This window comes from Oncorhynchus nerka, linkage group LG16, assembly GCF_034236695.1.
Source record: "Oncorhynchus nerka isolate Pitt River linkage group LG16, Oner_Uvic_2.0, whole genome shotgun sequence".
NCBI lineage: Eukaryota > Metazoa > Chordata > Actinopteri > Salmoniformes > Salmonidae > Oncorhynchus > Oncorhynchus nerka.
The window spans coordinates 12,320,453-12,333,366 of NC_088411.1; the positions used below are offsets into that span (position 1 = coordinate 12,320,453).

At 43.3% G+C, this 12,914-nt stretch overlaps 1 protein-coding gene across 1 annotated transcript in view; it reads left to right on the top strand.

Moving 5' to 3' along the window:
* Positions 1–12,914, top strand: part of LOC115144032 (1-phosphatidylinositol 4,5-bisphosphate phosphodiesterase epsilon-1-like) — a 91,272-nt gene that overhangs the window by 41,801 nt on the left and 36,557 nt on the right. Inside the window, 7 exon segments of the mRNA XM_029684649.2 lie at positions 4,890–5,035; positions 6,090–6,330; positions 6,686–6,882; positions 10,765–11,027; positions 11,030–11,376; positions 11,637–11,777; positions 11,880–11,997. Of these exon segments, the coding sequence (XP_029540509.2) occupies positions 4,890–5,035; positions 6,090–6,330; positions 6,686–6,882; positions 10,765–11,027; positions 11,030–11,376; positions 11,637–11,777; positions 11,880–11,997 (1,453 nt within the window).

Sequence of the window (12,914 nt, forward strand, 5' to 3'; positions counted from 1 at the left end):
AAGATTTTAATATGCTGGAAAGTGGCTAAACTAAGTAAACATTTTTCAGGCAATGGGACAGCCATCTTTGACTTTGTATATTTGCGTCTTATAGTGAATGGCATTCTGTGATCAGGGAGTTTTTGCTTGTCTAACATAAACAAACATGGCTGCCATCATAAAGAATTTAGCTGCTGTCAGCTTAGCTGATGCACATCTCTTTTCTAAACATTATTACATTCATCCCTTGTGCTCACCAGAGATGTGGTACATTGTAAACTAGTCTAGATGTTACGTCGCTAACCCATGTTTTTTTTTTTTTGTCAGCGCAGCATGTTATTTAGACTGGTTTATGGAATGAGTTTGGATGTGTTCCGTGTGATGTTTGGATGATAAAGTTTGCGTTTATCTTTTACAATAAAAGGTGGAATAAAGTTCTGAAGACTTATCTCCCATTAGTACAAAAACGTTGTTTAGATGCTTTTCAGACAACAATGCTGTTTAGATGTGTTTTGTTGCATCATACGTTCTGTTGATACTGTTCCAGTCACTTATTTGTGATGGTACGCTGCAGGGACATCTCAACAATGATCACAAATATGTGATCGTATGCATCAAAGGGTTAACCAATGACAGGCATTCTGCATTTAGCCCCATCCTTTTTTTGTTTTTTTTGTTTGATGTGCAAAAACAAATAAGCCATTTTCAGTGTGTTCTATTTCTATTCAAAAACAAATAATAAACAAGTCATTTTCACGTTCCCGATTTGCCCCATTTTAATCAAGACAAACAAATTATCTAAATGTACACTGACCATAATCTTACCTCAGGAATCTTGACATAATGTTGTCCAGGACATAGGCTAATTATCTTGACCGCAGTAACAATAGACACCAATGTCCTGTCAATTCTCCAGCTCAACAATAATTCCAGCACTTTGGCTGTTGTTCAATCGCATGCAGTATCACACCCGCTCTGTATAATTTGACTTTCATTAGGGCTGTGGCGGTTACTGTCATGCAAAAAGCTGCCTGTCTCATGGTATTTGACCATTAATTAACATTTAACATGTTTAGCATCTCCAGGCCTCCATGCATACAAGCTGCTGATGTGGCCCTTTGGAACATCCTACATTTAAAGGTATATTAAATCAATATACAGTCATGGCCAAAAGTTTTGAGAATGACACATATTAATTTCCACAAAGTTAGCTGCTTCTGTGTCTAGATATTTTTGTCACATGTTATGGAATAGTGAAGTATAATTACAAGCTTTTCATAAGTGTCAAAGGCTTTTATTAACAATTACATGAAGTTGATGCAGAGAGTCAATATTTGCTGTGTTGACCCTTCTTTTTCAAGACCTCTGCAATCTGTCCTGGCATGCTGTCAATTAACTTCTGGGCCACATCCTGACTGATGGCAGCCCATTCTTGCATAATCAATGCTTGGAGTTTGTCAGAATTTGTGGGGTTTTGTTTGTCCATCCACCTCTTGAGGATTTACCACAAGTTCTCAATGGGATTCAGGTCTGGGGAGTTTCCTTGCCATGGACCCAAAATATAGATGTTTTGTTCCCCGAGCCACTTAGTGTTACGAGAATTTTCAATCCCCATGACGATAACTTAACAATTATTTAAGCTTTGACCAATCCCTGAGGTTTGTAAGACCCTGGGTTTAATAATAATTAGGCAAAGACTCAGATTCTGCAAAAGGTTCATAAGCTTTATTCAGAGTACGTTCTAAAGTCCACCAAAATGTGAGCAGTCTTTATAACCCCCCTCATATACATACAGCCCGCCTACTGTTTGTATCATTTTCCACAGTTCACATTCCTCGTTTATCACTATTCTACCAAGCTGCCAGTTCCATGCCGTTCCCTTCCTCCCTAGATTAGAGGGGCCTTGACAGGGCCTCTTTCCTGTCGTAAGTTCCAACCAGGTCAGGTCATGTATAGTTCAATTGTCCTCTGTTTTCTCAGTCACACATTTCTCACCCTTACATTATTGGATTAGAGTCTAATTATGCTAATACATTTCACATAGTCTAATAATTACATTTCAGGGTGGAATTCTTTAGTCATTACTTTAAACATATAAATTCCCTTATCACTTAATTATCACTTTTGCCTTATGCCAAGGTGCGCCATCATGCTGGAAAAGGCATTGTTCGTCACCAAACTGTTCCTGGATGTTTGGGAGAAGTTTTTCTCCGAGGATGTGTTGGTACCATTCTTTATTAATGGCTGTGTTCTTAGGCAAAATTGTGAGTGAGCCCACTCCCTTGGCTGAGAAGCAACCCCATACATGAGTGGTCTCAGGATGCTTTACGGTTGGCATGACACAGAACTGATGGTAGCGCTCAACCTTGTCTTCTCCGGACAAGCTTTTTTTTCCGGATGCCCAAACAATTGGAAAGGGATTCATTCGAGAAAATGACTTTACCCCAGTCCTCAGCAGTCCAATCCCTGTACCTTTTGCAGAATATCAGTCTGTCCCTGATGTTTTTCCTGGAGACAAGTGGCTTCTTTGCTGCGCTTCTTGACACCAGGCCATCTTCCAAAAGTATTCGCCTCACTGTGCCTGCAGATGCACTCACACCTGCCTGCTGCCATTCCTGAGCAAGCTCTGTACTGGTGGTGCCTCGATCCCGCAGCTGAATCGACTTTAGGAGACGGTCCTGGCGCTTGCTGGACTTTCTTGGGCGCCCTGAAGCCTTCCTCACAACAATTGAACTGCTCTCCTTGAAGTTCTTGATGATCCGATAAATGGTTGATTTAGGTGTGACCTTACTGGCAGCAATATCCTTGCCTGTGAAGCCCTTTTTGTGCAAAGCAATGATGACTGCACGTGTTTCCTTGCAGGTAACCATGGCTGACAGAGGAAGAACAATGATTCCAAGCACCACCCTCCTTTTGAAGCTTCCAGTCTGTTATTCGAATTCAATCAGCATGACAGAGTGATCTCCAGCCTTGTCCTCGTCAACACTCACACCTGTGTTAACGAGAGAATCACTGACATGTCAGCTGGTCCTTTTGTGGCAGGGCTGAAATGCAGTGGAAATATTGTTTTGGGATTCAGTTCATTTGCATGGCAAAGAGGGACTTTGCAATTAATTGCAATTCATCTGATCACTCTTTATACCATTCTGGAGTATATGCAAATTGCCAGCAGCAGACTTTGTGAAAATTAATATTTGTGTCATTCTCAACTTTTGGCCACGACTGTACACATCACAATAAATCCATTATTTATTTGAGTCTGGTCTGAAGAAACATTATGATATGAAGAAAATGTATTTCAGAAGAACAGAATGAGTTGTAGGCCTATGTTATCTGGCTATACTCCATGCCATAGGCTGTAGGCTTTTTCATTTAGCTGACAATATATGCTTTTATTTTATTGTATGATTTAATGTAATTGAACTTAGCTGAATGAAATAGAAAGGATATGTTTCCCATTACGGATCGAGTGCGTTTATGAAGTGGCTATGTTGAGCTTAAAAGTGATCATTTGAAAAAGGTCCTATTTGCTAGATTTAGAGTTTTGGGAACTTTAGTTGTGAATATGATACAAATCTTAGAACGTCTTAGAAATCCAGACACATATGCTGCATGCGGGGACAGGACTCTACCCTAAATGCCTGATTGGTGGATTGCTTTAAAGATGGGAGAACCGAACTCTGGCGCTCTATCAGACTGACCATTGGGTTCTTGGTCACCTCCTTGACCAAGGCCCTTCTCTCCTGATTGCTCAGTTTGTATTATTTTGAATGTACCCATGTTTCCTATACTTATTCACTTAAAAAAGGTAAATTATTATGACTTGTAATGTAACAGCTCCAAACAGATGCTCGCTGGCACCCTAGTTTATAGAAAGACCCATAAATGTGTCAACATATTTGAGGTGTTGGCAGCTGCATAGGCTATTCTTGATCAGCATGGCGACATACTGTTTTCATTTTATCCAGAACTTTCTGTCCATCGGTTGTAATTTACTGGGAAGCCCCCCACCACTCGGCGTCATAGTCCTACAGAACTAGTTCCTGGCTGCGCCTCACAAAAGGACAGTTTGAAATGCGCCAATTAGGGTTTCGATTTTGTTGACGAGGTGCACGTGAGCTCTAGTTTAATGGAATAGCCTGCCATGTTTATTTACTCTAGGCATAGGACTGCAATGCAGACCTAGTGTTTTTGTTGGAAATATATTTTTATTGTAAACTGAGGTCCCTGTACAGAATGGTACAAATACATGTACCATTACACCCCTAATCAGGGTCCTGCCTGTGGAACTGTTTATCTAACCATCATTGTTTCAGGGGGGGGGTGGTGGTTAGCTACAACATGACAGCTGGCAAATATTTGCGCCAACTGTTATGTCCAGGCCACGGTTTCTGCCAGCACTTCGATAAAGCCGATATAGCTTTTGCCTTAGGCCTACTATTGTGTTGGATTTATGTGCCAGTGAAACAAACAAGACCTGGTGCAAACAGGAGTTTTATGACTTGTTGTGGCGCCAACTACCAGCATCTTTTTGTATTTGGTTGGAGATGGTGACAGCGAAACCTGGGTTGAATTTAGGCTTATTTCCGTTTCAATGAGTTCACCTTGGTTCATCATAAATCATGCTGTGTAGAACATTAACCTGCGCAGTGAGAAACACTAGTCCTCGTCCTTGGTCTTTCATTCTAGGGTTATGTCCAAAATGGCACCTTATTCCCCATATAGTGCACTACATTAGACTAGAGCCCTATGGACCCTAATACAGGTAGTGCACTATGTAGGGACTTGAAGTGCAGCCTGGCTTTTACAGATCATTGGCAGGTCATGAAGTAGTCTGTTTTAACACAGAGGTGCTCCAGAGGTGAGCTTGTGGGGTCCATGTTCTAACTGAGATTTGCTGCGTCTAATAGGTGAGCTTGTGGGTGACCTGGTTAATCCTGACTGCGGGTACCATGGAGAAGAAGAGAGAGATGTTCTCCTACCTGGTCCATGTAGCCAAGTGCTGCTGGAACATGGGCAACTACAACGCTGTCATGGAGTTCCTGGCTGGATTACGGTATTTATGACTGACAACACTATAGTACAAATACATTTATTACACATCTAGCTTAGTCTTCCTACCGTATCTGTAAATTGTCATATTCAGAACGCAGCTATTGAAAGTCTTTCTGGATAAGTGTCTTCTACAATGTACAAAAACAATGTAGTTAACTTCTTTGGTACCGGGGGGCAGTATTGAGTAGCTTGGATAAGGTAAGGTGCCCAGAGTAAACTGCCTGCTACTCAGGCCTAAAAGCTTGAATATGCATAGTATTAGTATATTTGGATAGAAAACACTGAAGTTTCTAAAACTGTTTGAATGATGTCTGTGAGTATAATAGAACTCATATGGCAGGCAAAAACCTGAGAAAAAAATCCAACCAGGAAGTGGGAAATCTGAGGTTTGTAGTTTTTGCCTATCAAGTATACATGGGGTCATATTGCACTTCCTAAGGATTCCACTAATGTCAACAGTTTTTAGAACCTTGTTTCAGGCTTCAACTGGGAAGGTGGAGAGAATGAGAGCTGTTTGAGTCAGGTGTCTTGCAGAATGCCATGAGCTAAATTATGTGCGCGGCAGTGAGCGGTAGCTGCGTTCAGACAAAGGAATTGTCCGGTTGACATTAGGGAATATTTATGATAAAAACATCCTAAAGATTGATTCTATACATCGTTTGACATGTTTCTACGAACTGTAATAAAACTTTTGGGACTTTTCGTCTGGACTTGCCCGTGCCTCGTGAGTTTGGATTTGTGAACTAAATGCGTGAACAAAAAGGAGGTATTTGGACATAAATGATGGACTTTATTGAACAAATCAAACATTTATTGTGGAACTGGGATTCCTGGGAGTGCATTCCGATGAAGATCATCAAAGGTAAATGAATATTTATAACGCTATTTCTGAGTTTTGTGACATCTCCTTGGTTGGAAAATGGCTGTATGTTTTTCTGTGGCTAGGTGCTGACTTAACATAATTAGCAATTTCACTGGCAATTTCACTAGCGTACCACATATCCCAGAGAAGTTAAGATGTGGTTAGATCAATATGGAATTATTCTCTGCTCCAGGTCTCGTAAAGTGTTGAAGATGTGGCAGTTCATGGACCAGTCAGACATTGAGACCATGCGCAGCCTGAAAGATGCCATGGCGCAGCACAAGTCTTTGTCCGAGTACAGGAAGGTGGCACTTAACATCCCAGGGTGCAAGGTGGTGCCCTTCTGTGGCGTCTTCCTCAAAGAGCTGAGTGACGCATTGGATGGAGCAGCCAGCATTATCAGCCTGCGCCACTCACCGCATGACTTGCCAGAGGTAAAGTGGGCCAGGCCCAGGCTTGCATGCCAGGCTTGTAGCAGAGTGGCTGAATAAAGCTAGGTGTATTGACAACACCTGCTATCACCCTAAAGCTTTGAACACCGCTTTGATGGCTCTTCCGGATCCTGTTTTCGCTTTGTCATTGATTTAGTGTGTGTGTGTGGTGTGTGTGTTAAAAAATAATGTTAATCAATTTTAGAATAAGGCTGTAACGTAACAATGTGAAAAAAGGTAAAGGGGTCTGAATACTTTGATGGCTGAATACTTTGATGGAATACTTTAATTGCTGTTATACCTGTGTAGTAACAGTTATTACTACAGTAACAGGTTCACTGTGTTTCTCTTTGTGTAGTTTGTGACGGACTACGGCGGGCAGGAGCATTTCCTGCAGAGGGCGGGGCCAGATGGACTGCACAGCTACGTGAAGGAGGCCACTGTCAGTAACATCCTGCAGATCATCCGCTCCTGCAACCGCAGTCTGGAGACAGAGAAAGGGGGCCACCACAAAGGCTTCACCTCTCACAGGAACTATTTCATGGACAGGAACCAGTAAGTGACCAGGATCAGGAAGTCTCTGATCCCCAAATCCTAACCTTGACCTGTAGGGGGAAAACACAAAACTGATCTAAGATCTGGGCTAATCCTAAAGTGTCAGGAAGAATATTTAGTCCATCCATTCCTCTCGCCATTATACTGTGATGGCCTTCATCTAGTCTAGTCTTTCCCTCTACTTGACGACACCACTCTACTGCATACCACTCTACTGCATACCACTCTACTGCATACCACTCTACTGCATACCACTCTACTGCATACCACTCTACTGCATACCACTCTACTGCATACCACTCTACTTGCCAGCAGCATACCACCCTGCATACCACTGCTGGCTTGCTTCTGAAGCTAAGCAGGGTTGGTCCTGGTCAGTTCCTGGATGGGAGACCAGATGCTGCTGGAAGTGGTGTTGGAGGGCCAGTAGGAGGCACTCTTTCCTCTGGTCTAGAACAATATCCCAATGCCCCAGGGCAGTGCCCCAGACACTGCCCTGTGTAGGGTGCCGTCTTTCGGATGGGACGTTAAACGGGTGTCCTGACTCTGAGGTCATTAAAGATCCCATGGCACTTATCGTACGAGTAGGGGTGTTAACCCTGGTGTCCTGGCTAAATTCCCAATCTGTCCCTCAAACCATCACGGTCACCTAATAATCCCCAGTTTACAATTGGTTCATTAATCCCCCTCCTCTCCCCTGTAACTATTCCCCAGGTCGTTGCTGCAAATGAAAATGTGTTCTCAGTCAATTTACCTGGTAAAATAACAGATACATTTTTTTATAAAATATTTAATGTCAGGTTATCTGGGGACTGTGAGTGTTTATAATGTGAATTCTTTGAGTCAATTTAAATAAGTTCATTAGGCTCTAATGTATGGATTTCGCATGACTGGGAATACAGATATGCATCTTTTTTTAAGGTAAGTGTGAGGATCAGAAAACCGGTGTGACCAACATTTGCCTCATGCAGCGTGACACATCTCCTTCGTATATAATTGATCAGTCTGTTGATTGTGGCCTGTGGAATGTTGTCCCACTTCTCTTCAATGGCTGTGCGAAGTTGCTGGATATTGTCGGAAACTGGAAAACGCTGTCGTTAAACAACAATCCAGAGCATTCCAACGTGCTCAATGGGTGACATGTCTGGTGAGTATGCAGGCCATTTGAAGAACTGGGACATTTTCCGCATCCAGGAATTATGTACAGATCTTTGCGACCTGGGGCAAAGTATGCATTATCATGCTGAAACATGAGGTGATTGGGGAGGATGACTGGCACAACAATGGGCCTCAGGATTTCTTAAAGGTGCTTCTGTGCAATATAATTGCCATCGATAAAATGCAGTTGTATTCATTGTCTGTAGCTTATGCCTGCCCATACTGTAACCCCACCGCCACCATGGGGCTTTCTGTTCACAACGTTGACATCAGGAAACCACTTGACCACACAATGCCATATACGTGGTCTGAGGTTGTGAGACCGGTTGGAAGTACTGCCAAATTCTCTAAAACGATGTTGGAGGCAGCTTATGGTACAGAAAGTAACATGAAATTCTCTGGCAACAGGTCTGGTGGATATACCTGCAGTCAGCATGCCAATTGCATTCTCCCTCAAATCTTGAGGCATCTGTGGCATTTTGTTGTGTGACAAAATGGCACATTTTAGTGGCCTTTTATTGTCCCCTGCACAAGGTGCACCTGTGTAATGATCGTGCTGTTTAATCAGATTCTTGATATGCAACACCTGTCAGGAGGATGGATTATTTTGACAAAGGAGAAATGCTCACTAACAGGGATGTAAACAAATTTGTGCACACAATTTGAGAGAAATAAGCTTTTTGTGCGTATGGAGAATATCGGTTTCAGCTCATGAAACATGGGACCAAAGCTTTACATGTTTCGTTTACAGTACATTCAGAAAGTATTCAGACCCGTTGAGTTTTTCCACATTTTGTTATGTTACACACAATACCCATAATGACAAAGCGAAAATACGTTTTCAGATTTTTTTGCAAATGTATTAAAAATAAAAAACGAATATACCTTATTTACATAAGTATTAAGACCCTTTGCTATGACTCAAAATTGAGCTCAGGTGCATCCTGTTTCCATTGATCATCCTTGATGTTTCTACAACTTGATTTGGACATGATTTGGAAAGGCACACACCTGTCTATATAAGGTCCTACAGTTGACAGTGCATGTCAGAGCAAAAACCAAACCACGAGGTCGAAGGACTTGTCCGTAGAGCTCCGAGACAGGATTGTGTCGAGGCATAGATCTGGGGAAGGGTACCAAAAAATGTATGAAGCATTGAAGGTCCCCAAGAACACAGTGGCCTCCATCATTCATAAATGGAAGAAGTTTGGAACCACTAAGACTCTTCCAAGAGCTGGCCGCTCGGTAAAGTGAGCAAGAAGGCCTTGGTCAGGGAGGTGACCAAGAACCCGATGGTCACTCTGACCTGATGGTCAGAGATCATTTCTGGAGATCGAGAAAAAAGGATAAACATCTCTGCAGTACTCCACCAATCAGGCCTTTATGGTAGAGTGGCCAGACGGAAGCCACTCTTCAGTAAGACACATGACAACCCGCTTGGAGTTTTCCAAATGGCACCTAAGGACTCAGGATCAAGGGAAAATGAAGGGAGCAAAGTACAGTGATCCTTGATGAAAACCTGTTCGAGTGCTCAGGACCTCAGACTGGGTCAAAGGCTCAACAACCCTAAACACACAGCCAAGACAATGCAGAAGTGGCTTCGGGGCAAGTCTTTGAATGTCCTTGAGTGGCCCAGCCAGAGCCCGGACTTGAATCCGATCGAACATCTCTGGAGAGACCTGAGAATATCTGTGCTGCGATGCTCCACATCCAACCTGACAGAGCTTTAGACGATCTGTGGAGAAGAATGTGAGAAACTCTCCAAATACATTTGTGCCAAGCTTGTGGCATCATACCCAAGAAGACCTGAGGCTGTAATCTCTGCCAAAGGTACAGGTGTGCCAAGATTGAGTAAAGGGTCTGAATACGTATGTAATTGTGATATTTCTGTTTTTTTTCCTAAATTTTCAAACATTTCTAAACCTGTTTTTGTTTTGTCATCGTGGGGTATTGTGTGTAGATTGAGGGGGGGAAACAGTTTAATCCATTTTAGAGTAAGGCTGTAAAAGTCAAGTGGTCTGAATACTTTCCGAATGCACTGTATATTTTTGTTCAGTGTAGTTTCCTGACCCTGATGGGAGATCGGTTTGTCCTCTGGGTGGAAAAGGCCTCTGATTTATGACTCCAGGGGGCCTCTGGATCCAGTCAATGGATTTATGTGGAAGTTCTCTCAACAAGGCTGATTGGAGGGAAGATGAGGGCGAATGTGACAGCCGTCATCCTTCTTTTACTCTTCTGTTTTACTATTTGTAGCTAGACACTTCCGGACTTTTTCTCTCTGTTCTTCCTCCCGCCACCGTAGCTCTTTCAGGAGCAGGTCTGATTCGAACCATGTCTTGTAAGGTATTAGACTGCCGTTTTTTAGAGGTTTCCCACTAACTGACTTTGCTTTAATTGTATGAATGAAATTTGCTATTACAATTGCATGGTGCTTTTTTATGCTTGTTCAACTGTGCTAAATGTTTTAAATACAGTTGAACTGTTTTGAGACTGTTGCATTCAATGGATTTGCTATCCTCAAAGTGATATTCTTTAGGTAGATAACATGGCTGGGATGTGTTAAACTCATTGAATAGAAGGTGGTGATGAGACAATTTCCTCTATGTCCTAAAGAAGAGACAGAAGATTGAAGTGTTGACAACTATTAACTCTTCTACAAATATCTATTGTTTGATGTTCTGCTTCTCTATTTCACATCCTCCCGATTCTTCATCCTCCCATCAGGTTTGTGGAGGGTGACCTGTCTGAGCAGGCTAAAGAGGTGGCATTCCAGGGCACCGAGGAGACCCACCGGGCCTTTAGCCACGGCACAGAGCTCATCCCTTGGTACGTGCTCTCCCTCCAGCCTGACGTCCACCAGTTCCTCCTGCAGGGATCCACCGTCATCCACTACGACCAGGAGAGCCACCTCACCGCTCGCTGCTTCCTCCGCCTGCAGCCCGACAACTGCTTTCTGACCTGGGCTAATCCCCAGAGCGGCAGCTCCCCACAGATCCCCCAGGCCTGGGTCAACCCGTTGTGAGCGGCCTGGCGGAGGGCCTGCTGGACATCTCTGTGGTCAAGGCTGTGTTCATGGGCCACCAGGGGGTGGACATGTTCGCTGTGTGTCTGCAGAACAAGCTGTGTAACACCATGAGGGCTGAGGAGAATGGGGTCAGTCTGCTCTACGGGCTCCATACTACAGACAACAGGCTACTGCACTTTGTGGCCCCCAGGCACACAGCCAGCATACTGTATGAGGGCCTGGTGGAGCTGGTCAACACCATGAGGAAGCTGAAGAAGTTCCCAGATAAGAGGCTGCACTGGCTCAGGAGGCAGTACATCCACCTCTATTGGGTAAAAAACTACTTAATTTAGATTGTAGTGGATAATATGGAATGGCAAGTATATTGACTCAGTCTAGAATATACAAGTATGTAGAATTCATTTGTTTTGTCTAATGTCCTGTGAATCAATACTCAAAAGGGAAACAGTGTGCCTCTAACATGAGCACAGATGCAAGGAAGATCATTTTGACTCACTTAATGCCAATAAGCCTTGAGTGAGCAATCTCCTCATTGCTGTGTGGTGTGTTTGTTGTCTCCCATCCACAATAGGAGGAGGGCAGGTTTGAGGGTCCCACCCTAGCTCAGGCCATCAAGCTGTTTGGGGGGCGGTGCTGGAACATGGGCACAGAGAAGCCCAGCACGCAGAAGAACAGCTCCACCACCAAGAAGAAGAAGAATGCTCTCGTCAGGGTTAGGATAAAAATATATTTTTAAATAGTCTTAGTTTGAGGAATATAGTCTTACATTTTTCTGAGTTTGTGTCATTGACAGTGTGTTTCATAAATCACACAGAAATACAGCGGGGACGCTACCGATGACGAGACGAGCCAACGTAAAACCAAGAGCTGCAAGGACACCCTGTGCAGAAACGGGCCGGAGCTTTATGACAGCGTGCACCAGGAAGAGTTAGGTAACCTGTCTATTAGTATTTTATTAGGATCCCCATTAGCTGTTTCCAAGACAGCATGTTCTGGGCTTGGGGCTGTGAAGAGACCCCTGGTGGCATGTCATGTACTTATTGAACAGACAGTTTGGCTGTTTCAATACGTCGATATCGCTAACAAAAACCAAGGCCCTATAGTACTAATGTAGTTTGAGGAGTTAGCGAGGTAACTTTGGTCAACTCTGAGGTCAACTTGGGATAACCAGTACCACGGAAGTGGCTAAACTTTTAGCCAGGTACATTTCTATGGCAGCGGATCCTTCAGATCTAACCTGCTCCGTGGCAGGCTACCTTCGGGGCTAACTATTGCCTGGAATGTATTTTTTATTTAACCTTTATTTAACTAGCAAGTCAGTTAAGAATAAATTCTTATTCACAATGACGGCCTACCCTAGCCAAACCCGGAAAATGCTGGGCCAATTGTGCGCCACCCTATGAGACTCCCAATCACGGCCGGTTGTGATACAGCCTGGAATCAAACCAGGGTCTGTAGTGACTCCTCTAGCACTAAGATGCAGTGCCTTAGATCGCTGCGCCACTCGGGAAGCCCAACGTTGAATTGCATAGAATTCTATGTCGGGCAGAAATTTGCGTTTTGAATCAGGAAAGTTTACCCTCACGACCTCTACAAGCCAGAATGTTGAATAAAATGATTTTTTTTTAACATACTTTACTGGTTGGCCCTTTTGGTGGTAGGAATGTGAGACAATATATCTACAGGAAAGTATCATTACATTAACACTGGAAATGCATTCAGATTTCTAGCAACTCACGCAAATGTTTTTTTTATACCTAAAATTCCAATCTTAAAACAATTCCATATATCAGTTTATATGGTTCAGTTCAGTTTAGAACCCACACCCGTGCTGCTCTGATCTGGGCAC